This window comes from Exophiala xenobiotica (assembly GCF_000835505.1).
Source record: "Exophiala xenobiotica strain CBS 118157 unplaced genomic scaffold supercont1.5, whole genome shotgun sequence".
NCBI classification, from domain to species: Eukaryota; Fungi; Ascomycota; class Eurotiomycetes; order Chaetothyriales; family Herpotrichiellaceae; genus Exophiala; species Exophiala xenobiotica.
The window spans coordinates 2,018,338-2,041,214 of NW_013562490.1; the positions used below are offsets into that span (position 1 = coordinate 2,018,338).

Below are 22,877 nucleotides of genomic sequence, written 5' to 3' on the forward strand. Positions count from 1 at the left end.
CCATTGTCATCCCCCTGCCAGGCTGCAACGTTTCCGGGGGGCCTTAACAACCCCTGATACTTGGGTAGCTGGGCCTGACTCTCGTTTCTCCCAAAGATCTTTACACAGTACACTTCCAAGTCTTCACTGGGGTTCATACATTGGAACCATATAGTTTACCGAGATTCTCTAGCCAGTATCGGTACTTTGCAAGCAAGCGTCAAGACCATGGCCCTCGAAGACGTCTCTGATTCACAGTCATCCCCACACGACTCTTTGCTGGATGGTTCAGTACCCGAATCAAAAGCCAAATCCCGTGTCCACAACACGACAACCTGGAAACTATATGCGGTCGTATTCTGCGTCAATCTTGGCTTCCAGATTCTGATTCCTGCTCAAACCCAAATCTACGAGAACATCTACTGCGCACAATGGTATCAACGGCATCCCGTTCCCGATCTGCCACTCAACGGTCCTATGCCGGAGTCATATTGCAAGATCGGTCCAGTGCAAACCCAAGTCTCCTCACTGAAGGGGTGGCTCGAAGTCTTCATGGCCGTACCTGGCCTGCTGTTGAGCATCCCGATTGGCATGCTCGCGGACAGCATCGGACGACGCCTGATTTTCACCGTCAATGCTTTGTCCATAGCATTGATGCAAGTCTGGATCACGTTCGTCACCTGGTTTGGGGGAGGCATTCCCCTTCGCACCGTCTGGCTGGCTGGTGGCTTTGGGCTTTTGACCGGCGGGACAATGGTCACCGAGATGCTTTTCGTGTGCATGATGACGGATATAAGTCCTGAAGGACAACTGGCGAATTCGTTCTTTCGTGCGACGTCCTTTGCCTATCTCGGCAGAGTCCTCGGACCTCTGATCGCCGGGGCTCTTATGCGACTGGACCCTTGGTATGCTGTCTATCTGGGTCTCGCGTGCCTGGCATTTACCTTCGCCACCATCGTCACAATACCAGAGACCCTCCAGTCGACAGCGCGCAGCCAAGGTACTGGAGAGACAACGACATTGGAGCACGACGAAGGGCCGACAAAAGGACGAAAGTTCTCATTTGCAGCATCTCGCAAATCAATGCGACAAGTCCTGAAGATATGGAGTGATTGGCGACTGATCTTTGTGGCATTGACATTACCGTTCAAGATAGTGTACTTTGCCTTGAATGACCTGGTCCAGAGGTATGTGTCCGACCGATACGGATGGACTTTAGCGAACGCTACACTGCTTTACGCTGTGCAAGCGGCAACGACGACGCTGATGCTCTTGACATTCCTTCCTTTGGTCTCCAACCACATCGACGAGCGCTTCTCCTTGAGTGTCCTTCAGAAAAACGTCGTCATGACTAGAGCGTCACTGTTTGTGCTCGCTGTAGCATACATTGTCATTGGGTTGGCGCCGAACACCGCTATCATGGTCATCGGCATGCTCATCGAGACGCTTTCGACCGGATTACCTTCGACGATGCGAGCTCTTGCGGCTGCTCTCGTGAGCACTGAGGATAAGGGTCGCGTGTTTTCTGTTTTGGCTGTCGCCGAGACACTGAGTACTATGATAGCTTATCCTGTCACGGCTGCGTTGTTCAATATCGGCCTGGAAAACGGCGGAGGAGCATGGCTGGGCTTGCCGTATGATTTTGTCGCCGTGGCCGCTGCTTGTGCTTGTCTCCTGATGTGCCTGCTTAGATTCGAGAGACCTCTGAGGATAGAATAACTCCATACCTCCGTACGGGGTAGATAGAAATTCAATGGAATGGTTGGCTTCGCACAAACCTTTACCCAGAGCCGGGGCTTTCTCAGGCCTGGTCATGCCTAGGTCATGCCTGGTGAGCCCATTCCAGCCTCCCCACCCCGCCTAGAACCACCGCAAGGGCTATGGATCAAGACCCAATGCGCAGAATGGCGTCATCAACATCGAATATTCCGCGCGCAACAACCAATCCGCAGGTGAAATTGGTCAGCTCAAGCCTCGACATCCATGTCTAGCGCAGCCATCATGCAACCCATTCTCCGCAAATCGAGGTGATTGAGCAATTGATTGAAATGTTGATGCCTTCGGACCACCCCTCGCGCAGTCATCCCACCGATATGATGATCAGATAAATAAAGTACCGAGCCACACGAGCGCAGTCGTCCCTCCTCCTCCTTTCCGTGTCCTCTCCATCGCATCGAAAATAAAACAGATACACAAGCCCGGATCCTCCGTCAGGCCTGTTACTACAAGTCGCAACAGCAGCAGCAGCAACAACAGCAATGGCATCGGCAACAGGCATCCCGGAGCAAAACCCGGCTTTGCAAGAGGAGGAACCTCTCCTGGGACGACCCGGAGACGTTACGCAAAGGCCAGGACAAGGACTGCAGTTCAACTTTGTCACAGGAACAGGTAAGCTGCAGAGAGACACACCGAGGCAGCCTTTGCCTTTTTTTGTGCCACTACCCATCCACCCACCTATTTCTGCCGGCCCAAAAGCTATGCAGACCAAGACTGACCACGGGGCACCGTTACCACTCTCACAGCCATCCTCGCCCAAGCAGGAATATGGATCCTGACCGCGCTCGTCTGGGCTGCCATTTTCGAGCACGACTTCATCTTCTTCTCCTACCACCCTTTGCTCAATTCCGCCGCGACCCTGCTCCTCGTGCAGGGCGTGCTCGTCCTGCAACCCACCGCTGCCCAGAAAGACAAAGTCAACGGCGCATATGTGCATTCTATACTCAACACGTTGGGCGTGGCAGGTACGTTGCCTTTCGTTTCCCCCAACCGCCGACCACCCGTTGGAGGAGGGAGACCCCCGGCCCCTGTTACAACATACCTAGGTACTGTTTTCCTGACGAAGACAAATCAATCTAGGCCTGATCGCAGGGCTGGTGATCATTGAAAGGAACAAGGCCTCACACCCGGAAACTCGCTTCCAGAGCATCCACGGCAAGATGGGACTGGTCGCGTACATTCTCATCTTGATCCAGTGGTTGGTCGGGTTTGCCCAGTTCTACACGCCCCAGGTATTTGGCGGCGTGGACAATGCAAAGGCACTTTATAAATATCATAGGTAAGTGGCCAAAGAATCACCCCAAAGATCACCGAGAAAAACAAAATGCGAGGAATGCATTCTTGCATTTGTGGCCGAGCGTGTGTATAAAGAGGACTGACATTCACACACCCCCAACTACAGAGTCGCAGGGTATATCATACAAGTGTACATCTTGGCTGTCATCGCGGCCGCCACGCAGACGTCGTTCAACCAGAATGTTCTGCATATCAAGTTGTGGGCGGTCATTGTGGCCGCCATTTTGGTCTTGATGGGTGTCATCCCTAGGATTAAGAAGCATAAACTCGGCTTCCGGGTCCATGATCTGAGCGGATAGTGCTTTGCGTCTTTTGTTTGTGTGGTTTTTGGGTGACGTGTGCGCATGGCATGCGTTGAAGAAGAGTGGTCTCTGTTGCTTTTGAAAGTATCGGCGTCTAAACAAAATGTACGGGAGTCAAAAGGAGGGGGGAAATCCGTATTCCTACAAGAAGCTATCGCTTTACTACGTAGTACGCTTATGCCTTGCATGATGGTCATGGACGGGTTCTGGAAAACTGAGTAAGACAGCTAGTAATTGATAACATCTGGTGGCACGCTTACAACTTGTTCCCTCGCATATGGATTCCTCAATTCAAGAGGGGCAGTCTTGTTCTGAGTCCGGCTGGTACAATTTTGGGGTCCAGACGGTGCATTGCTGTGGAAAGTACCTGGGGAATTTCACATTGTTCTCTGTCTCTATCTACGGAGTAGTTCTATCATCGTCATCTCCTACTCCCTGACCTGACAATGGCGAACCTGCATGTCATCGTACGCGATGTCACTCGACCCTCGTCTCTGGACAACCCGATCCTGCCCGGCAGCCAGTGCTTCCAGCCTCGCAGCCTGAACACGATGCTTCTTGATGACCGAGATCCATTCTGGTTCTGGCAGCTGCTGCCGTTGTGGTTGTGGTTGAGGCTCCTTTTCCTTTTCCTTCTCCGTTTCCTCTTTCCCGTCTTCCACTTCGCTATTGTCGTCTCGAGCTTTTTGCTGATCTTGGCCGTCCTGGCCCTTCGACTCCCCATCAACGTCTCCTTCAGCTCTCTGTTCCGAGCCCGTGGCCTCTGCGACAGTACCGGTCTCGGCTTCATCCTCCACATCGTCCTCATCGAGCATCGCAATCATTAGACTGAAATCCGCACCTAACCGGCCCAAACTGTTCGCCGTGTAGAGGACTTGCATAAGCAGAGACTCTCTTGCCGCCGGATCGGTGACGTTGGGTAGATACTGCTTCAGTGTCGCCATGAACATCTCGACGAGATGGAGTGGGAAAGACTGTAGTGCTGGCGGGAGTGATAGCGATAAGGATGATGATGAGGATGATGATGATGATGATGATGATGATGGTGACCGCGACAACGATGTGTTACTGTCTTTGTCTTTGTCTCCATCTCTATATTCAGTGCCTTGGCCATCGCCTTCGTCGTCCGGAAATATGTTCCGATACATGCTGATTGTCGCGAAGGACTGTTCTCGGAAAATTTCAATGTATCGCTTCAGATAGCGGTCCGTTTGTTGGCCGGCGAGCGCGTTGTACGATCCACTGCTTGATGGCTTGCGGGGAGGTTCTGGATGCGATGGACCTCCAACCGGCGTATTCGGTCCACGACGGTTTGTGGTTGTGGTGGAATGATCCGCTTTGCGAGCTTGCGTCTCCTGGTCTGCCAGATCGCGCAGCGGAGCCAGGGCCTCGGTCATGCTGAGGAATGTGGCGAGGCGGGCGCAGAGGAAGAGCGCGCCGAAGTGGCCTTCCCCCTGAGATGGTGTTGAGGTGGTTGAGGATAACGAAAGTTGAGGAGTTTGCATCGTCTTGAACTGCGTGCTTCGCGAGTTGGCGGTGCTGCCGGTATTAGTTGATCCTGTCCCAAGCTCGGGAGCAACTCGTCGCAGCCAACCTATCATCCGGATCGCCGCGGCAAGGCGTATGTTTTGTGACCGAAGACTCGCTATGAGGTTCGTCGTCATGTCCTTCATGGCGATTTCGGCGTCGAATAGGACGGACTTGACGAGTTTTGAGTCTGGGTAGAGGATCTCGAGGCGCTTGATGTGCGCGAACAAGTCGAGGGCTTGGCTGTAGTTGGCTCCGGACGTTGACGTGGCGGTGGCATTGCTGCTGGCCGAAGCGATTGCTGCTGATAATAGTGACGGCAGCTCGAGGATGTCTTGAGCCTTGTCGGCCTGGCGGGCGAGGAGGGCCGATTCACGGCGAAGGTTCAAGAGCGCGTTGCCGCCTGTCGTTTCGTCCTTGGAGCGGTTGTATGATGATGCAAAGGCGACGGCACTGGCGTCGAGATCTGGTATTGCTTGGCGAAGAGCGTCGACTGAGGACGACAACGTTGGCAGCGATGAGCGGAGTGTGGATAGGTGGTCGGACGATGTGGTTGTTGTGCGGTGAGAGCGGGAGCTTAGTGCTTGGATCGAGACGAGATTCGAGTGCGCAGACTGGGCCAGGGATTGCGGCTCCGTTGTAGTCAGGTCGCTGAGCCGGAGGGAGACTAGACGAGACAGATATCTGGATATCTCGGGGCTGGGGGTTGATGCAGTGGAGACCGTTGTCGTTGGGAGATGGGATTTCAAGATGTCGTAGAGAGGGTCCGCCATTCTGAGGATCGTTGAGTTCCGATCACAGTGTCTACCTCCTTCGCTGTCTTGAGCCGCTGTAGTCTCGCCTCATCCACTGTTGAGGACCTTGTTGTCTTCGCTGATTGTAAGGTTCCTAGGTGTCTTGATTGACTTACGGCGGCGGGATGTATTGCGATGTATTGCATCTCTTGGCGTATATGCTTACGTAACATGCTGAGGCTACCAAGATACCTTAAAAGAGCAAGAGAGCAACACCGAGAGAACAAGGATCATGGGCGAGGTCTAAGAGAATACTGGCCGAGTTCTCCCTACTAGTCTCGGCCGGTATCCTCAGGCCTTAGATTCCGGCACGAGTACGACTACAAGCAACATATTTCCTGCTTACCCTCTCCATAGAATTTATGATACCTATGGACTGGCTTGATCTGTGTCTGTACCGGAGGTTGGACCTGGATATCTCCTGCAAATCGTGTCTTCATAAATCTGGATACGTTCTTCTCCTTGTTGGACTCCATCCTCATCAACCTCTTGCTCGCCAATGCCAAATTAGCATCCACCCCACCCGACCCAACCGGACAGATCCTCTCTCAAACCACCTCTCGGCATTCGCCGCACCGAGAATTGAATGCTATACCCTCGTGTCGTACATATAATTCAGCGTCTTCGTTCTCTTCAACCCGGTCGCCATGCCATTGCCGTAGTAATTGTCGGGCTTGTTCGCCGGCACCCCCGGCCCACTAGGCAGCTGTGTCGCCATGCGCCGCTGCTCGGCTGCCTTCTTCTTCCGCTCCTCTTCCTCCTGCTGGGCCTTCTGCTGGGCTGCAATCTCTTCCGGCGATACTATCCTCGGGCCGCTGATATTGCTGAGTGGCACCTGCGCTGGGCTTTTAGCATCTCCACCCGGACCTCCCAAGTCCGCCCCGGGGCCTGCTCGTCGGAACATATCTCTCCGAACATGCTCGGCCCGTTTATACTCGCGTCGCGCACACTCGATGAGCAGGATTGTCAAAACAACCATGACCCACTGCATAAAGTCCTTAACTGTGGCGAGCGTGCCGAGCATGTCTGCTAGGCCGGGCTTGCCCGAGTCTTTAAAGCGGGATTGAGGACACCAGCGCGGGACGAGGCCTTGGGTACCTGAGAGTATTGGCGCGAGCTCGCAGCCCGTGCAGAGACAGGCTTGGGCGAGCCATACGAGGAAGTGCAAGACAGAGACCGTGAGAATGAAGAACGTGCTGCTGACGGTGTAGTCGGCGTCGTACGAGGGATCAAGGCCGCGGGTACCGGGATATAGAGGGATCGGGAGGCCGTTGAATTGTAGAGCGGCTAGATGGGCGGTGGTGTAGACCAGAGAAACGAGCGGAATGGTACCAACATAGAATACCAGAGGTCTGTATCGAGACAAGCGTCAGTGATCGGTCATACGTCGGGCTTTAGAGGAGAAGGAAGGAGTTCAACTTACAGCCAGCTGCCTGGTGCTGTGGTCATACTGTGACTCCAAGCTGCATATTTGGATGCTGCTATGAGGAGGAATATAGCCAGAATCAACGTGAGAACGAGAAGAAGTACTTGAGTTGTTCTTGTCTGCATCCTGTGAAGTGTCTCGCTGTTAGGACTGCGTCTTCGGCGAGCGTGATATAAAGTTGATTTGCGAAAGGTCTGATCTTCTGGTGACCCGTGGCAGTGCGTTGCCTGCAATTCAAGCACGACCCGCGAAGCCCAACAATTGAAAGAGCACAGAAATGTATCAGAACGAAATGAATGTATAGCAGCGTCCAGCGCTCAGCGCCAGCGCCGCGAATAAGGAATGTAAGGGAAAGCGAGCGACGAGCGAAAAGAACGAATGCGGTCAGTCCACCTTAGATATATAAATGAACGACGAACAGACAACAAGGAAACATCCGTCCGGGCAGGGAACAACTTTGGGGGGAAGAGAGCCAAGGGACGAAATAAGAGATTGGCGAAATGGAACGAACCAAAACTGGATAATGCTTGATGTCACATTGGGGTATCCAGGACTCCTGACTCCTCCCCGGGAAAGACGTTTTCCGTGGTGATAATGGGTGGTTGAGATTCAGCCTCGCTCTTCATTCCGTGCCATCCGATTGCAATGGAGCAGAGCCGCCATCTCTGGCGGCAGATCAGGTTGACAGCGTCTCGTGTGGCTGCGATCTTGTCACTGGTATGACGTGACGGGCCGACCACGATGCACGCTTTCAGCGACGGCATGGTCTGATCGACAGACTCTCCGCGCCCTGATCAAATCATAGCACCTGAGGGGAGTCCCCTGTAGCAGGTCATGGCAGTCGTGAAGGGACAGATTGGGAAAGGTGTGCCCCGGATCTCATCTTCATGCACGCCGATGGAAACGATAAGACACCAGATGCCGCAGGTTGAGCTTGACAGTTGCCAGAGGTAGAGAAAGGGTGTCAAGGTTCGGAGCCAGCAACCGGCGTGGTTCGTCAATGGAAGAGATTCGTGAGACTGTCGTTGTTCTGAGACGCGCGACGTTTCGTGCCAGATTTTTGGCTTCAGCTTTTGTTGCAGATCCGAGACACGAAGCTAGTCCGTATATGGTAAGTACAGACCTGTCAAACTCAAATTTGGCCAGGCACGTGATAAAGCGCAGCCTCGCTCAGCCTCGTCGTAGCAATCCTCGAGCAAAACTTGACCCTGGCTCACTGTGCATCTTTCTCTGCGAAATCCTTTGACGACATCCGGACGCCCAGGTTGTTGCTTTGCTTGCGAAGCTTGTTCGACCTGCTGAGATGGTGACGTTTATGGGATTCTGGCCCAGGGTCGATGCATTTCCATGGCATGAAGTTGCCTTCAGGCCAGAATTGCAGGCTTTGTAGGCTCACTTGGGGCTTGACCAACAAGAGAGAAAGAGACAGGTTCATTTCTTGCTATCAGGGCTTCCTACTACTAACATGTTGACCAATGGTCGACTGAGGCTGACTTGACAGCTCTTGAGAAACGAATACTCAACTAAACGCTGGCTCCTGCTTGGCCTCTGGGACATTTTTCAGGTACCCAACGCGATCCTTGCAGTAGAATTCGACATCGACCTTGTTTCCAAGGCCCGCCTTGCCGCCGTCCAAACCTCCCGCCTTGATACATGTTACATCTGGCATGATTTCGAGTTCGGTATACAAGCTTGACCCGCAGGTTGGACAGAAGAAATGCTTGTTGATCTTGCCCGAATCGCCCACTCCGTCCCAGGTCGATGGTGTGCCTGCGACAGAGGCACCTTCAGTCAGAGCCGTAACGGTTGATGTCTGCCACTCACCTTGGGTGACCTTGAAGGAAGTACGGGGGACAACCACATTCGAAGTGAAGGCGCCTCCAGTCCACTGTCATTGATAACGGACGTCAGCATGCCGGGTACTGTGCGGAAGGATGAAGCAGCAGAAACCGATGCGCAGACCTTTTGACAATCAATGCAATGACACAAAGCTGTCACTTTTGGTTCCCCGGTAAATTCATACTTGATGGCGCCGCACATGCAGCTTCCTGTGGTGGTCATCTTGTACTTTGTTGTTTCCTGATCCTACAAACGCTTTCGCAAGGCTCTGATTGTTGCTTTGGGCGATCGCGTACGAACGAATTGGTACAACAGTGTCTTGAAGCTCTGAAATGTATAAGACGCGAAACGCACAGAGCTTTATCCCTCCATTACTCCGCATTCTAGTTACAACTCGGCGACCTGGAAGTTTCGGCACGAAGCCTTCTCGGGCTTGTCCTCGCGAGAACCCCGCAGAGAGCCAAGTTCTCCTCGTCACAGTTCGACGTTTGGAACAACTTTGGATGCTTGGACTGATGTGGCAAGGCGCAAACCCAGCCAATTCAGGAACCGGATGCTTGCACGTCAACAGTTCCCGGATCTTCCTAATGATATTATTGTGGTTAGACAACAGGAAGGAGACTTCACATACTCAACCTGACCAGGCCTTCCACCCACTTCCTAGCATCCACCCCAACACCCTCATTCATCCCCTTCGCATTCGTCGCTCCCGATCTCCCACTGTGTCCTTGCTGACTCGATCCGCTGACCTCGCGACTCCGTGGCTGCTCCCGTAGTAGCCATCTCCCCGTAGAGCCGCTCAACCCAGACATCGAGCGAGTCCCCGATACCTCAGCGCCCGTCACGCTTCGATCTTGTGACCTCCTAACCAGCATCGCTTCTTTTTCTGTTTGAGCACCAACAAGAGTCGCCGGTTCCGGTGGCAACACTTTCATCCACACGACCCACCACCCCCGGGCGGTTTTGACAGTCCTCTCCAACTCGTCAGTGTCGGCCGTCGCTTGTCCACGATTAGACGTGGTAGACCGGGTCGCAGTCCAGAGATTCAGGATATGCGTGTGCACGTTCAGCGCCTCAACGCGAGTCCAGTTGTTCTTCACTAGTGACGAGGTCCTGGTCGTTTCCGGGCCACTCGTGGGGGACGATCCAATGGGTATGCCGAGGGTATACCACGAGCCAGAAACCGTGACGGACTTCGCTTGTGTCAGATGCAGACCTTCAGCCGCAAGGCTGCCAGGAATAGGAATGTTCGGTATCGACGTTCGTACTGTCCTCTTTGCCGGGTCATAGACGAGATCGTATATCTCGGGAAGGTCTTTCTTTTCCTGCTCATCAGGAGACAACTCGGAATCGGGCTCTAGCGCTTCTCTCACACGATCTCTCCATCGGTTAGGATCCGTACTTCTGAGCAGACTCTTCTGCAAAGGCCCGAGAGTATGATGGATTGCACGATAAAATCCTGGCACGGTCAAGTTAGGCGTACGCAGTTGGAATAAGAAGACAAAGATGAATGGCTGATGAACGTAGACTGCGACCTGGACCTTCTCGTGCGTAATATTCGATCGTTGAGGACCATCTACTGATGCTGCGGCACTGGTCTTGCCCTTGGCATCTTCGGAGTCGGTAACCGATCCACTGAGCCGGGAGGACGCTCGTTCTGGATCGGAGATTTGTGCCGTTCGTGAAGACGACATTTCCATGGTGAGCGTGCGGAGGAAGATCCGATTCGATGTTCTCAATGCTGGCGAAGGTGATCGTTCGACATCTTTACTTGGATCTGAAGCCTTCCCTTTCGTGTCGCCCTTGGTGTCGTCCTCGAATTCGGCGTTCTCCAGATCACCAGATAGGCCAATCAGGAATTTGCCAATTGATTGCTCGAGCCGTTGCACGAAGGGAGCTTCTTCATCGCTGACTTCCGGCGTGGGATCGAGTTCGTGCAAGTGCGCGTCAAGCTCGACTTCCGACTTGGTCTCATCCTCTTCAGACTCGGTTGCACTTTGATTAGACTCCTTTTCACCACTGAAGCCTCTGCGATTCAAAGTCCAGCTAGAGCCGTAGCCTAGACTCAGGTACTTCATCATCTTATCGGCGCCAAATAAAGAACTGGATTCTTGCTCCTTTTGGCTCTGGTCTGGCCTAGGTTGGCTGTCTTTTGCTGCTTGCTGAGCTGAATCACTTGCTTTGGCCGTTGCTTCGTTCAGAGACCGTTCCACCGCACTGATCAACGGCGGCGGTATTCCCGGTAGTGTCGCATTGTTTTCGATGGCTTTCCGCCGAAGGTCAGGAGCCTTGTTCTGTATCGAGGACACTCTAGGATGCACTTCTTCCCCCTGTGGTTGCTGGCTTCGGTGGACCTTTTCCCGTGGAGACTCACCGTCCATTTTCCTCCTTTTCCTGCGCGGTCTTGGACGAGTTTTGGGATTATCCCCAACACCATATGCTGTTTCACCTTGTGCATAGATCCCTTCCATCCACTTCGACACAGTGACGAGTGATTGCCTAGAAATTCCCCCGATCCCGGAAAAGATGATCCCATCCTGGGCTCCTATGTCCTCTCCGTTACCAAGCCAAGGGGCAGGGTCATGCGACACCAGCTTTGCCTTTGAGCCGTTGTCCTGCATCTCCAGGTTTTCAGCCACTGGTGAATCACCGTATCGTCCCACAATAAGGTCGAGCAGCCCTTCAGTTCGGTCTACGAAGCCTTCCAAGACTTCTCTCTCGCCGCTACCCCATTCTTCCTCACCCACACCTATTCCAAGTTCGCCGCCACCAGCAAGCCTGACAGCATCGTAAAGCTCTGTGGCCGGGTTTCCATGCAAAAGCACGTCCCAGCTCCAGATAAAACGAGTCCAATACCGTTCTAGTAACTCGCAAAACAACCGCCTATTATTCTCATGCTTCTTCCAGAGTTCAGATAAACAGGATGCGTGGTGTAGCAGGAAGCCGCGATGCGCATGTGTGAGTTGAGCAAGAAGGAGTTGAGCAGGAGCCACTTCCCGTGACGAATACTCGACATTTTCCGCCGGCACAACCTCAGTTGATCTCGAATCTTTGGTGGCGATATTCGGCGTCTTTTTTGCACTTGAGGCGGCTGTACTCAATGGCAGCTTGGTCAAATCAACCGCAGCAAGGATCCACCATTGAGGTTCGATTTCTTTCAGGACCACGCGGGACTTTTCAGTCTGGATCGACTCTAGAGGCACTCCATTTGAGAAGTTTCTGTCAAAAATCAAACAATCAGACAGGCTTTACAATTTCCAAAAGCATAGCATGCGCAGAGATATTGTGGAATTGCAGGGGGTGCTGGGATTATGATTGAATTGCTCTCTACCTACTTTACGAAATCCACCATTCCCTGTGCCAGTCCAACCTGACGCAGGCGCTCGTTCTCTTGTGCTTCCTCGTCTTTTTCATTTCGGTTTTGCTGGCCCTCTTGCTTCGCTTCATGCGCCTGCCCGCTTCCTCTTGCAGTCGTTTCCTTCCTTTTCTCTCCCCTTTCTTCCTCTAGTTTTCTGGAGTAGTAGAAAACAATCTGGTCGCGCACTGTTTCGTCGGTAGGGCCGAGAGAGGGGTTATATATCGCGAGATAGGACAGCTGAGCTGGTACGACACGGGACGTGCTGTTGGAGGAAGACATCGTCGCGAAGAGTGTCGATCGTCGCGCATCTGTGCCCTGAATTGCATGTCGGACAGCATAGAGTGACTCTACTTTTCAGATTCGGCACGATCACTAATACTCTCCATCTCGATCATTCCTGACAACGCGAACGGCGACAAAGCGATCAAAAGTGCAGGACGGCAAATGGCGTGCATTGAGTCGACGACTCGACGGTACATCGTTTCCCTCTACGTCACAACGAGGCGGCATAGCACGTGATATGCCTTGGCGGTTTCCAGCCTTATTCAAAACGAGCACGTGCTATCACAACGAGACATCGAACGTCAGATGAAGCGGTTGATGGAGGTTCCTGGCGTAGTGATACTGTCTCAGATGGATTGAAAATTGTTGTAGAATCTCGGAATCTTTGTGCCGGCTGTTAGATTCAACCCGAGCGCAGGGTCAACTCGGTCCACCTCAAAATGCGTCCCAAGACAACACCTTCGTTCATGATTGATGATTCCAGTGACTGTATAAACAGCCAGATCACAGGGTAGTAGTTGCCGAGTCGTATGGAAAGTGTGTCTGTGGAGTGATAAAAGTGCAGTCCGTTTCATTGCTTAGTTTGAGGATCTGTCTAGTCCAGAGAGTGCAATTTGGGAAAGGGAGATTAGTGCTTGTAAGGGGAACCCAAAGCCCTGAGGACACAACGCCGTGTATGGATTTCCTATTTCGATTGATGACTCGACATGTCTCGACTGTAGAACGCCGTCATGCTTTGTAGTACCATCCGAGCTTGCCCATCCATAGCCTCTGCGCAATTCTCATCTTGATTGCGATCAACCATCAACCCATCCATCGCTCGATAAGAAAACAAAACTAATGTATCAGCGCCGACAAAGCAGCACGACCAAGCCACCGAACCGGACCTGTGTCGAAGCAAGAACAAGGGCAAGTGCGGTCGTAGATGGATATTTGCACCCGTTTGGTGATATCCTGGTATAAAGTCGGGGGAGCTAATGAGTCCATCATGTTCTGTCGCTGAAAGTTCAGCCGCTTGTTTACAAGATCAAGCACTTCTTGCTCTTTCCACTCTTCCGGGTCAACAAGGCCGCACGAGTGGCCGACTCAAAGACTTCACGGACGCCTTGGTTGGTCTTGGCCGAGCATTCGAGATATTTGTAGGCGCCGATCTTCTTACGAACCTCCTCGCCCTGAATGTATCATCGTCAGCTTCTTGGTTCATCCTCCATTGAAGGCCACCATTGGGTAGAAATGCCAACGTACCTGCTCTGGTGTAACGGGTTTCTGGGATGTCTTGGCCAGCTCTTCGATAGTCTTGGGGTCATGTCGCAGATCGCATTTGCATCCGACGAGGATGATAGGGAGGCCTTGACAGAAATGGAGGACTTCGGAGATCCACTGGATTTGGATGTCAGTTTCCATCAATCGACATTGAACTGCTATTGTGTACCTTCTCTTGAACGTTATCGAGGGAATCGGGAGAGTCGATAGCGAAGCAGATCAGGATAACATGAGAGTCGGGGTAGGACAGAGGTCGGAGACGATCGTAATCTTCCTGACCTGCCGTATCCCATAAAGCCAATTCAACATGTTTCCCATCGACCTCGACATCCGCAACGTAGTTCTCGAAGACAGTTGGCACATAGACCTGTGGCAGTCACTTGTCAGTATTATCGCCATTGACCGACTCTTGAATGCGTGCACGAGATAGGGTCGGTTCGGCTGGACTGTGAGATGGAAGGATAGGCTGCGCACCTCAGGGAATGTGCCCTTGGAGAAGACACTATAAAACAAGCAGTCAGTAAATATGGTCGAATGAGCTTTAGATTTGCAGGGGTACTCACATCAACAAACAGGTCTTTCCGCAGGCACCATCACCAACGATGACAAGCTTGCGACGGATTTCAGCCATGGTGGCTGCTGCGGTCTTGGTCAGATAAGAAGTCTAGAGAATGGCAATAATGATGGTATGCGAGGCAGCAGTTGGATTCGGGAGGTCCGGGATGGTTGGAGAGGATGATAGGGCGCGAAGATGGGTAAAGGAAGAAAGGTTACGACGAGATGGTGTAAAAGAGGTTGAGAGATGATTGTCAGGAAAAGCACCTTTTCGGGGTAGTTTAGTGTGGATGTGGCTAAGACACTGCACCGAGTACTGCCACGGGGGTTGGCCTTGATGCTTCAGCGAGCGAGAAAGGAAAAGGTCTCGGACGCGGTGGAAGATGTAGAGCTCAGTTGATATGAGCTGAAAAGCAGTGGCGAAGGTGAGAATTGATAGTGATGATGATTGAGTCGGTCAAGAATGGTGAAGGAGGATGATGATTGAACAACTGCGCAGAACAGTAAGTTAGTCCCTAGCAATGGGTGAGTCGCATGCGCAGGAGCAGGGCGGGCAGGGCACACAACAGCCAACAGCCGGTCGACGAGACGAAACAGGGCAGCATCATGCACCAAGGGCCTGCCCCCGAGCAACGGGATTATTTGGGGTCCGCTAGGTCCAAGTGAAGCACATGGTCCAGGGGTCTGTTAGGCGTCTAGGCTGCTGAAGGGCATCATCGACCGCAGTTATCAGCCAGAAGGCCCGTTGTCCTCAACGATAACTACCAGGTAACTTGTGCATATCAATCAACAAAGCCAATGCATCATGCCCGTACTGTTGCCTATCTCGTGTCATTGGAGCATCTCATTGTCGACCACATTGACACCTTGTTGGATGGCTTCAAGCCTTCATCTTCCACCTTCCTACACGGTAGAATTTCATTTCGTCCTCGGCGCCTTCACTCGATCCTCTAGAGAATATCAGCGTCCGGATTGCAAGGCGGCCTTGTTGAGTCAGATGCAGAACTCATGCCACGCGTCTCCCACTCCTGCACATCATTATTTCTGCGCCTTGCCTTTCCAGCTGTAGTCTTGAACAGGCGATGATGGGCGCCAAGCTCCATCGCCCCAGCAGCCTGATGCACCAAACCTCGGAACGAGAATCCTGAAACACCTTTCTGCTTGCAGGTGGCTTCTACTCCAGTGACTCCGTAACCAGGTTGCATAAATCTCAGGCCGCATCACGTAAACTACACACAAGTGTGAGATTCTCCACCATGGGTTCTCTTTCTTTAAATGTTCATTTGGATGTGAGAACCGACATTACGGCACATTGCACATATATGCGTTCATTTCACCCTTTTTCACCTCGAACTCACGAGACCGATAAGGTACTACAGACAGCATCTCGCAACCGAAGATATTATGCTCGTGCCATGATCATGCAGAGACTACATTCGTGGAGCTCGTTCCGTGGTCGCCTTTGCTCCCTGCAAATCCATCCGGAGAATAAATCGATTTTCAGCTCGACAGGCCTCCGCTGTTTGCGAAGCTGTCAATCCCGGAGAGAGCCGTGGTCGTCCTGGCCGAGAGGCTCTGCCTTAGCGTCACCCTGCAACTCCGTCTGACCTGCAAGAAGGTCTCAGCGTCCGCATTTCGACGTAGTTGGATCGACGTGGCCCTATCGGGCTATAAGTTGTGCTTCTACTCTACACTGAGCTAGGGTGGGATGCTACTTGGTATTGTAGTACGAAATTCTTCAGAGCTTGAAGGCCCGCTTGCGGCTGTCTTGCGGCTGAGCGTTCATTCGTACTGGAGAGTAGAGGATTGTGCCGTTGGTCGCAAAATCCCTGATTACCTTTTGCCCTCCATCTGCCTGGCTAAGCCAGTCGGCAAATGCTTCCGCGAGGTCTCCTTCCTTCGCAAGGGACCCGACAAGAGCATGCGCTGGATTGATCAAGGGATCGTCTTGCTGAGCATCAAAGGACTCCTTCTAATCGCACAATCAATAACCTGCAACATCCTCTCGCGAGATCGCTACTCACAAAAACCATCATTTTGTTCCTGACTTCGCCTCCGACTGCATACCAAGTACCCCTGTCAACGAGCGTGTACTCACCAAGTCTGCTTGCTGCTCTCAAAGCTCCGAATGGAAAGTCAATGTATCGATGATACCAAGAGGAATAAGGATGGGACCAAGGCGTCTGGCCGATGGAGCTCCAGATATTCGACTCCCGAATATTATTTGCTGACTTATCGTACCTGGATAGAAATTTGACCGGTTCAGGTGATGTTGATGTCTCTACAGCTGCTTGGAATACCAGCGCGAACAGTTCATTTATTGTTAGAGTCTGATCTACAGGTAAGTTCGCAGGGTTCGACCGAGGCCCTGGCACACATCGTGAGCTCAATTCCAACACGAACAAAACATGTCCATATATGACGAGTCTGCCATCGAGTAGAGACGAACCGACAAGCATGAAATGATCCCGCCAGGCATACACTGATCGAGTGGCAATCCCCTGTCGAAGAGCAATCGCCTCTGCATAGGGATGGTACGTGATGCTCAAATCCGCTGCACCAGTCGCAAGGGCATTGAAGCTCAGTGAAGTATCGGTGGCAATCCAGGCGATCTGAAAAGGCGGGGTCGAAGTGCGCTGGGTGTATCTACATACTGCAGGTGAGAGGGAATTTTTTAAAAGAGGCGAAATCGGCTCGATCACCGCTTCAGAGTGTCCTATATCGCAAGGCCAGAGGGCTACACTCACGCATCGATAAACTCTTCGGCCAGCTTCTGAAGCAGTCCTGATTGACCAGCTCCACCAGTAGCAATGCGCAACCTCACTTCCCCACCCGGAGTGCCGTAGAGTGCTGCTGGAGGAATGCTTTGACGCTGGGACTTTGGTACTGAACTGGGAATGGGTCTGATCGAGGCCATCTTGGAGCAATTCTTTCAGAGCCTCCAGGCAGCTGTGTCCTTGATTCTTGTTCTCTACCACCGCTTGAATTTTGGAGACCAGCTGGAAGGGCAAGAGCACCCAGAAGCAACAAGCGAGTATCGTCCACGTTGTAACAATTGCCGAGCGAACGCGTGGAAGAGGAACTTGTGGATAGGGAGCTTTTTGCTGAGGTTCGTCGGACAAACTTTCCGCCAATCCTTACCGGCTTTGTCGATGCTGTTTGAACAGCTCATCATCAGCCCTACAAACACAGGACTTCCTCGCATTTCGAACCTCAGAAATATGACCCAAGCATGGTATTTCGCATGGTATTTCGCATGGTATTGAAATGATGTAACAGGATTGCAGTGCCACAGTCTACTGCAGGCAACCTGGCATTGTCTTTGCGCCCTTCGTCCGCGATACAGAGCGATGGAAGCACGATAAATGCCTCATAGTATCTGGCATACCGCGCAGGAACCTCGCCTAATAAGGACCGTATATCAGGATTTCACAAGCTTTCTCCATTATCGACACAGCCACCTGAAGTTGTGGTACTGCGTGAGGAAGACTTTTACAACCGGCTTGGAAACTCAGATTACGATGGACTGCCCGCAGAGACTGCCCATGGCTGCCAACAGGCAAACAACGCTGGCTTCATTACTTTTTTGATCCTGCAGATGGGAAGATGGTTGCGCCTACAATCAATAATTTGAGATTCCTATACGAGGATCTCAGTACTCGACAAGCAAGCACCAATCGCAATGCTCTGCTGCTATCCAGACTGCTTGAAACATTGGCATCGAGACTTTATTTACTGGAGCTAGACATCTTGGAATCAATGGTACCCGCCGCCATAGCCACAATCTGGCACTGCATCTTTCGTGCACATCCCGCACCCGACCAGACGTGGCTGCTGCCTTGACCTTCCAATTCACGTTAAGCACTGAGGCATTTTGTTCCAGTTACTGATGTTTGGAGCATTCTGTTCTCCATGTTTCTCCTGATCGGTGTTTCGAGTTCGGTTCTTGGTCTGAGCGCCATGTTATATTTACATCGTCGATCGTGCGCAGAGAATCTAGCCATAGCCTAATCTAGTCGCTGGGCGACCATGCGCCTCTCAAGCTGAATGGCCTCGCCAGCTCTTTGCAAATATCTCAGAACGGAGGACCTCTCTTACAGCTCATGCAAAAGAAAGGAAATCATGCGCACGTTGTATGAGACGCCAGTTAGTGGCAGCGGTATTCGTCCACGTGGTACTGAGCTGCATATATCAAGGTAAGGGAAATCTCCTCTTCTCCATCTCACAAAATGCTCTCTTCCTCTTCCTTTCTGTCCAGGCTGCTTCTCTGCTCTATTCTCGCTCCCTGCGCTACGTGACCATTGCCCCAAAGTTGCCCTCTCCTATCTTTGGTCTCGGACAAGATGGCGGTTGAAGACGATGTTGAGAACGGCGCGGAAAAGGACTTTGCCGTTGTCTCGCCCAAGGAGTTGGAAGATGAGAGCCTGCCGCCCGACCTCGCTGCAAGGCGTCGCATTCGATATTTTGACGACGATGAGGAAGCGCAGGGTGCTGCTGGTCCTTCCCGCCCGCTCAGAAGACGGAGCTCGGCGTTTTCAATTCAATCGATATCCAGCGTGCGAAGCGGACGTGTTGTCGACCCTTCCCTCGTTCTTCCAGTCCAATATCGCACTCTCAGCTACACCATCACCAATGCCGATGATAAAGCGGCTGCCGGGGCAAAGGATCCGCGAGAGAAGGCCGCAATAGGTATGTTCTGACCTACGGTACCACGCTACCGGTCCTCTGGACAGGAGATGCGAGAGGCTCTTGGTTAGCCACTGCCACTCTTCCTGTCCACGGGCTGGTACATCGTGTCGGAATATCTTCTCATGGCCTTTAGATGTCGGAAACCTCGATTGGCACACGATCACCGCCGAAGAGGTGTGCACACGCTTGAAGACATCAATACAGTCCGGTCTTTCTGCTGCTGGCGTCAAGGAGAAAGCAGCCGAGTTTGGCCGGAACGTCCCATCGCCGCCGCCATCACGACTGGCATCGAAACTATTCGGATATTTCTTCGGCGGGTTCGGCTCCATTCTGCTCATTGGCAGTATCCTCGTCTTTGTCTCCTGGAAACCCCTCGGTCAACCGCCTGCTCCAGCGAACCTCGCTCTGGGCATAGTCCTGGCTGCCGTGTTCCTTATCCAAGCAGCATTCAACGCATGGCAAGACTTTTCCTCGTCCAGGGTCATGAATAGTATTACCGGCATGCTACCTGAGGACTGTAACGTCCTGCGAGACGGCAGCCAGCAAACCATCCAAGCATCCGAGGTTGTCCCTGGAGACGTTCTATTCTTCAAGGCCGGCAACAAGCTTCCCGCCGACGTTCGTTTTGTTGAAGTGTCTTCAGACGCCAGATTCGACCGGAGTATCTTGACTGGAGAATCGCTTCCATTAGCCGCGGTCATCGACTCTACGGAGCAAAACTACCTTGAGACAAAATGCATTGGTATGCAAGGTACTCACTGTACATCGGGAAGCGGCATTGGCGTCGTCGTGGCTACAGGAGACAATACTGTTTTTGGTCACATTGCGAAACTGACCAGTCAACCATCTACCGGTCGAACCACCCTGCAAAAAGAGGTCCTTCGATTCGTCACCATCATCGTCTCGCTGATGGTTGCAATGAACATCATTGTGATTGCGGTATGGGCCGGCTACATCCGCCATGCCCATCCCGGCTTTATGAATGTCGCGACCTTGATTGTCGACATTGTGAGCATTGCTATTGCCTTCGTACCCGAAGGTCTTCCTATTGCTCTCACGGCGTCTCTCACCATCACCGCCAACATCATGAAGAAGAACAACATCCTCTGCAAATCATTGAAAACCGTCGAGACCCTTGGGTCTGTCTCGGTTCTCTTGTCCGACAAGACGGGGACTCTCACAAAAAACCAAATGGTCGTCACCGACTGTTTGGTTGGCTTCAGCACAATGACAGCAATCGAAGCCGCGCAAGAAGTCATCAATGAAAAGTCCGAAGGCAAGTCAAGAAAGCAAGCGCTCGAGCAACTTCGCATTGCATCAGCTGTGTGTAATGCTGGTGAATTCGACCCTACCACCATCCATCTCCCTCTCGCTCAGAGAAGGATCATTGCCGATGCCACGGATCAAGCTATCTTGAGACTGTCGGAAAGCCTTGGGCCAACCACAGAATCTCGAGACATGTGGCGCAAACGGTTCGATTTGGCCTTCAACTCGAAGAACAAGTTCGCCCTACGAGTATCGTCTGCTGTTTCCGTGGCTGCTGCCGCGATGACGATGGGCGCTGCCGAGAACGGCACGTTCGACGTCGAGAAGGACATGCTTTTGATGATCAAAGGAGCGCCCGACATTCTTCTGCCCAGGTGCGCGAAATACGTTGGCGAAGATGGTGAAACTCACCAGCTTGACGAGGGCATCCGATCTTCGATCGAAGCAACGAAAGATGCATGGTCGAGCCAGGGCAAGCGTGTCCTGCTCATTGCTCGTAAACCTCTGTACAGCGACACTGTGAAGACGGATCCGAGCGACAACGACTTCGAGGCCGAGGCAATCGAGCATGCTCGTCGGGGTCTGACTCTAATTGCGCTGGTCGGCATCGTGGACCCACCTCGAGAGGAAGTCCCCAGCGTGATCGAAACACTTCGCCGAGCAGGCATCCGCACAATGATGGTCACAGGTGATTTCAAACTGACCGCGCAAGCCATTGCCAGATCGTGTGGTATCATAACTGTGCCAGACGCGCAAATCCACAGTGTGAAGAACTTGCCCCGTTTCCCTCCCCAAGACGTCGAGGCCAAGCCCGTCTCTCGGTTCTCTCGGTCCAAAGCCCCGAAGAGAACTCTCCTCATGCCAGCTGAAAACAAGGCCATTGTACTTACCGGACCGGAGCTCATCACGCTGCTTCCACACCAATGGCACGCCCTGACGACACAGTACACCGAAGTAGTCTTCTCGCGGACGACGCCGGACCAGAAACTCCGGATCGTCAAGGAATTCCAGTCACGCCGCTATATTGTCGCCATGACTGGCGACGGAGTCAACGACGCGCCCAGCTTGAAACAAGCGGACATTGGCATCGCGCCGTCCTCGGGATCCGACATCGCCATCGAGGCTTCCGACATGGTCCTTCTGGACTCCTTCTCCGCCATTCCGGAAGCCGTCCTCTACGGCCGCGTGGTGTTCGACAACCTGAAGAAAACGATCGCCTACCTCCTCCCCGCGGGTTCGTTCGCCGAGTTCTGGCCCGTCATGACCAGCGTCATCTTCGGCCTGCCACAAGTGCTGTCCAGCTTCCTCATGATCATCATCTGCTGCTTCACCGACTGCATCACGGCAACGATGCTCGCCTACGAGAAGCCCGAGGCCGATGTCATGCTGCGGCCCCCACGCGATGTCCAGCATGACCGACTCGTCGACTGGCGCCTTTTGTTACAGGCCTACGGCTTGGTCGGTATCCTCGAGACCTTCAGCGCCTTTGCGATGAGTTACTGGTATCTCGCGCGCAGGGGCATATCGTTCGGCTCGTTGTGGTTCGCATTCGGCAACAACCCGCCTCCGACGGGCATGACGCAGGACGAAGTGACCCATCATCTCACCGTTGCGAGCTCCGTCTACTTCGTCACATTGGTGGTCATGCAGTGGTTCAACGTCATGGCTTTGCGGACCCGACATTTGTCCATCTTCCAGCACCCGCCGCTGTTCAACAAAGCGACCCGGAATTGGTTGCTGTTCCCTGCACTGCTCTTTGCACTGGTCGTGGCCTTGATCTTCACCCTCGTTCCCGGTCTCGAGGCCCTTGGGTGCGACAACGTGCCCGTCGAGTATTGGTTCCTGCCGATGACCTTTGGCGTCGGACTCTTGGGTCTAGATGAGCTGAGAAAAATGATGGTCAGGAAGTATCCCGGAGGTTTCTGGGCGAGAATAGCCTGGTAGTATGGCAGTCGAGTCTGACTGTGACCGGGTGTTTTTATTTTCTTTTTCTGTCCATTTTTAGAGCCGACGCAGCTGCCACTACCTAAGAATCTGGTGGTTGCTCACGAAGGACTTCGAGAAATACAGAGTACTACGTATGAATATTGATCTTATTGTGAGAGCAGCAGCAGCAGCAGCATCCGCATGACGACTCCTCGCATTCGCACGCGACTTTGACCTACGCTCTGTAGTCGAGCCTTTGTTCTCGCTCGCTGTCCGCCAAATGGTGACTTTAGCCAACCAAACAACCTTGAACTCGAAATCCCGTATCTGTTTAAACGACAACAGGCTGAATAATTTCAGAATCTGGGAGGGCTACTTGGAGGGCGCAGGAACCCACTCCAAGCACCCAACAAGCCCATTGGGTCACCCCTCGCCACCAACGAACCGCGTATCTCGCCGAGCCGATGCGAGATGACGACCAGATCGATCTCGCGCATACTCGGGCTCGATCGACTAGAGTTACGACATCATGATATCATGGCCTTTGAGCCTTGCCGCTTAACCACTGCATAAGTTCCCAACCCAGCAAAGGCCGTGAA

At 52.8% G+C, this 22,877-nt stretch overlaps 8 protein-coding genes across 10 annotated transcripts; 3 read left to right on the plus strand and 5 right to left on the minus strand.

The window, feature by feature from the left end:
* Positions 1-126: 126 nt before the first annotated feature.
* On the plus strand, positions 127-1,706 carry PV05_08512 (uncharacterized protein). Its single transcript, XM_013458032.1, has one exon. It carries the CDS (start codon positions 208-210, stop codon positions 1,696-1,698), a length of 1,491 nt encoding a protein of 496 aa, XP_013313486.1. The 5' UTR covers positions 127-207; the 3' UTR covers positions 1,699-1,706.
* A 297-nt stretch (positions 1,707-2,003) lies between these two features.
* On the plus strand, positions 2,004-3,615 carry PV05_08513 (uncharacterized protein). Its single transcript, XM_013458033.1, has 4 exons — positions 2,004-2,367; positions 2,502-2,720; positions 2,836-3,034; positions 3,158-3,615. The coding sequence occupies exons 1-4, from the start codon at positions 2,238-2,240 to the stop codon at positions 3,348-3,350; spliced, it is 741 nt and encodes a 246-aa protein (XP_013313487.1). The 5' UTR covers positions 2,004-2,237; the 3' UTR covers positions 3,351-3,615.
* A 106-nt stretch (positions 3,616-3,721) lies between these two features.
* Positions 3,722-5,755, minus strand: PV05_08514 (uncharacterized protein). The gene has a single exon (XM_013458034.1). The coding sequence runs from the start codon at positions 5,651-5,653 to the stop codon at positions 3,782-3,784; it is 1,872 nt and encodes a 623-aa protein (XP_013313488.1). The 5' UTR covers positions 5,654-5,755; the 3' UTR covers positions 3,722-3,781.
* Positions 5,756-6,001: 246 nt separating this feature from the next.
* On the minus strand, positions 6,002-7,364 carry PV05_08515 (uncharacterized protein). Its single transcript, XM_013458035.1, has 2 exons — positions 7,098-7,364; positions 6,002-7,026 (listed from the first exon to the last, which is right to left on the minus strand). The coding sequence occupies exons 1-2, from the start codon at positions 7,223-7,225 to the stop codon at positions 6,264-6,266; spliced, it is 891 nt and encodes a 296-aa protein (XP_013313489.1). The 5' UTR covers positions 7,226-7,364; the 3' UTR covers positions 6,002-6,263.
* Positions 7,365-9,107: 1,743 nt separating this feature from the next.
* On the minus strand, positions 9,108-12,743 carry PV05_08516 (uncharacterized protein). The gene is made up of 2 exons (XM_013458036.1): positions 12,275-12,743; positions 9,108-12,158 (listed from the first exon to the last, which is right to left on the minus strand). Exons 1-2 carry the CDS (start codon positions 12,574-12,576, stop codon positions 9,563-9,565), a joined length of 2,898 nt encoding a protein of 965 aa, XP_013313490.1. The 5' UTR covers positions 12,577-12,743; the 3' UTR covers positions 9,108-9,562.
* Positions 12,744-13,072: 329 nt separating this feature from the next.
* On the minus strand, positions 13,073-14,985 carry PV05_08517. Of its 2 annotated transcripts, XM_013458037.1 has the most exons (6): positions 14,665-14,985; positions 14,406-14,481; positions 14,317-14,344; positions 14,012-14,209; positions 13,825-13,959; positions 13,073-13,751 (listed from the first exon to the last, which is right to left on the minus strand). In XM_013458037.1, exons 2-6 carry the CDS (start codon positions 14,471-14,473, stop codon positions 13,599-13,601), a joined length of 582 nt encoding a protein of 193 aa, XP_013313491.1. In that variant the 5' UTR covers positions 14,474-14,481; positions 14,665-14,985; the 3' UTR covers positions 13,073-13,598. The 2 variants fall into 2 exon arrangements, with proteins under 2 accessions (XP_013313491.1, XP_013313492.1); XM_013458038.1 differs by having other exon boundaries at positions 14,406-14,985.
* Positions 14,986-16,045: 1,060 nt separating this feature from the next.
* On the minus strand, positions 16,046-18,069 carry PV05_08518. Of its 2 annotated transcripts, XM_013458039.1 has the most exons (5): positions 18,018-18,069; positions 17,145-17,966; positions 16,847-17,043; positions 16,422-16,765; positions 16,046-16,369 (listed from the first exon to the last, which is right to left on the minus strand). In XM_013458039.1, the coding sequence occupies exons 2-5, from the start codon at positions 17,312-17,314 to the stop codon at positions 16,136-16,138; spliced, it is 945 nt and encodes a 314-aa protein (XP_013313493.1). In that variant the 5' UTR covers positions 17,315-17,966; positions 18,018-18,069; the 3' UTR covers positions 16,046-16,135. The 2 variants fall into 2 exon arrangements, with proteins under 2 accessions (XP_013313493.1, XP_013313494.1); XM_013458040.1 differs by having other exon boundaries at positions 16,422-17,043.
* Positions 18,070-19,569: 1,500 nt separating this feature from the next.
* PV05_08519 (uncharacterized protein) lies at positions 19,570-22,296 on the plus strand (the record flags this gene model as incomplete). Its single annotated transcript, XM_013458041.1, has 1 exon — positions 19,570-22,296. One exon carries the CDS (start codon positions 19,570-19,572, stop codon positions 22,294-22,296), a length of 2,727 nt encoding a protein of 908 aa, XP_013313495.1.
* Positions 22,297-22,877: the final 581 nt, after the last annotated feature.

What these genes read in the sequence shown, in the direction of transcription:
- PV05_08518 (XM_013458040.1), bottom strand. Translation starts at nt 17,314, where the DNA reads ATGGCCTCGATCAGACCCATTCCCAGTTCAGTACCAAAGTCCCAGCGT. An exon ending in GCCGAAGAGTTTATCGATGC is followed by an intron (nt 17,044 to 17,144) that starts GTGAGTGTAGCC and finishes TGCAGTATGTAG; the next exon opens with ATACACCCAGCGCACTTCGA. An exon ending in GGAACAAAATGATGGTTTTT is followed by an intron (nt 16,370 to 16,421) that starts GTGAGTAGCGAT and finishes TTGTGCGATTAG; the next exon opens with AAGGAGTCCTTTGATGCTCA.
- PV05_08517 (XM_013458037.1), bottom strand. Translation starts at nt 14,473, where the DNA reads ATGGCTGAAATCCGTCGCAAGCTTGTCATCGTTGGTGATGGTGCCTGC. An exon ending in GGAAAGACCTGTTTGTTGAT is followed by an intron (nt 14,345 to 14,405) that starts GTGAGTACCCCT and finishes CTTGTTTTATAG; the next exon opens with TGTCTTCTCCAAGGGCACAT. An exon ending in TCGATAACGTTCAAGAGAAG is followed by an intron (nt 13,960 to 14,011) that starts GTACACAATAGC and finishes ATCCAAATCCAG; the next exon opens with TGGATCTCCGAAGTCCTCCA.
- PV05_08514 (XM_013458034.1), bottom strand. Translation starts at nt 5,653, where the DNA reads ATGGCGGACCCTCTCTACGACATCTTGAAATCCCATCTCCCAACGACA.
- PV05_08515 (XM_013458035.1), bottom strand. Translation starts at nt 7,225, where the DNA reads ATGCAGACAAGAACAACTCAAGTACTTCTTCTCGTTCTCACGTTGATT. An exon ending in ACAGCACCAGGCAGCTGGCT is followed by an intron (nt 7,027 to 7,097) that starts GTAAGTTGAACT and finishes GTCTCGATACAG; the next exon opens with ACCTCTGGTATTCTATGTTG.
- PV05_08516 (XM_013458036.1), bottom strand. Translation starts at nt 12,576, where the DNA reads ATGTCTTCCTCCAACAGCACGTCCCGTGTCGTACCAGCTCAGCTGTCC. An exon ending in GGAATGGTGGATTTCGTAAA is followed by an intron (nt 12,159 to 12,274) that starts GTAGGTAGAGAG and finishes GATTTTTGACAG; the next exon opens with AAACTTCTCAAATGGAGTGC.
- PV05_08512 (XM_013458032.1), top strand. Translation starts at nt 208, where the DNA reads ATGGCCCTCGAAGACGTCTCTGATTCACAGTCATCCCCACACGACTCT.
- PV05_08513 (XM_013458033.1), top strand. Translation starts at nt 2,238, where the DNA reads ATGGCATCGGCAACAGGCATCCCGGAGCAAAACCCGGCTTTGCAAGAG. An exon ending in CAACACGTTGGGCGTGGCAG is followed by an intron (nt 2,721 to 2,835) that starts GTACGTTGCCTT and finishes AAATCAATCTAG; the next exon opens with GCCTGATCGCAGGGCTGGTG. An exon ending in GCACTTTATAAATATCATAG is followed by an intron (nt 3,035 to 3,157) that starts GTAAGTGGCCAA and finishes CCCCAACTACAG; the next exon opens with AGTCGCAGGGTATATCATAC.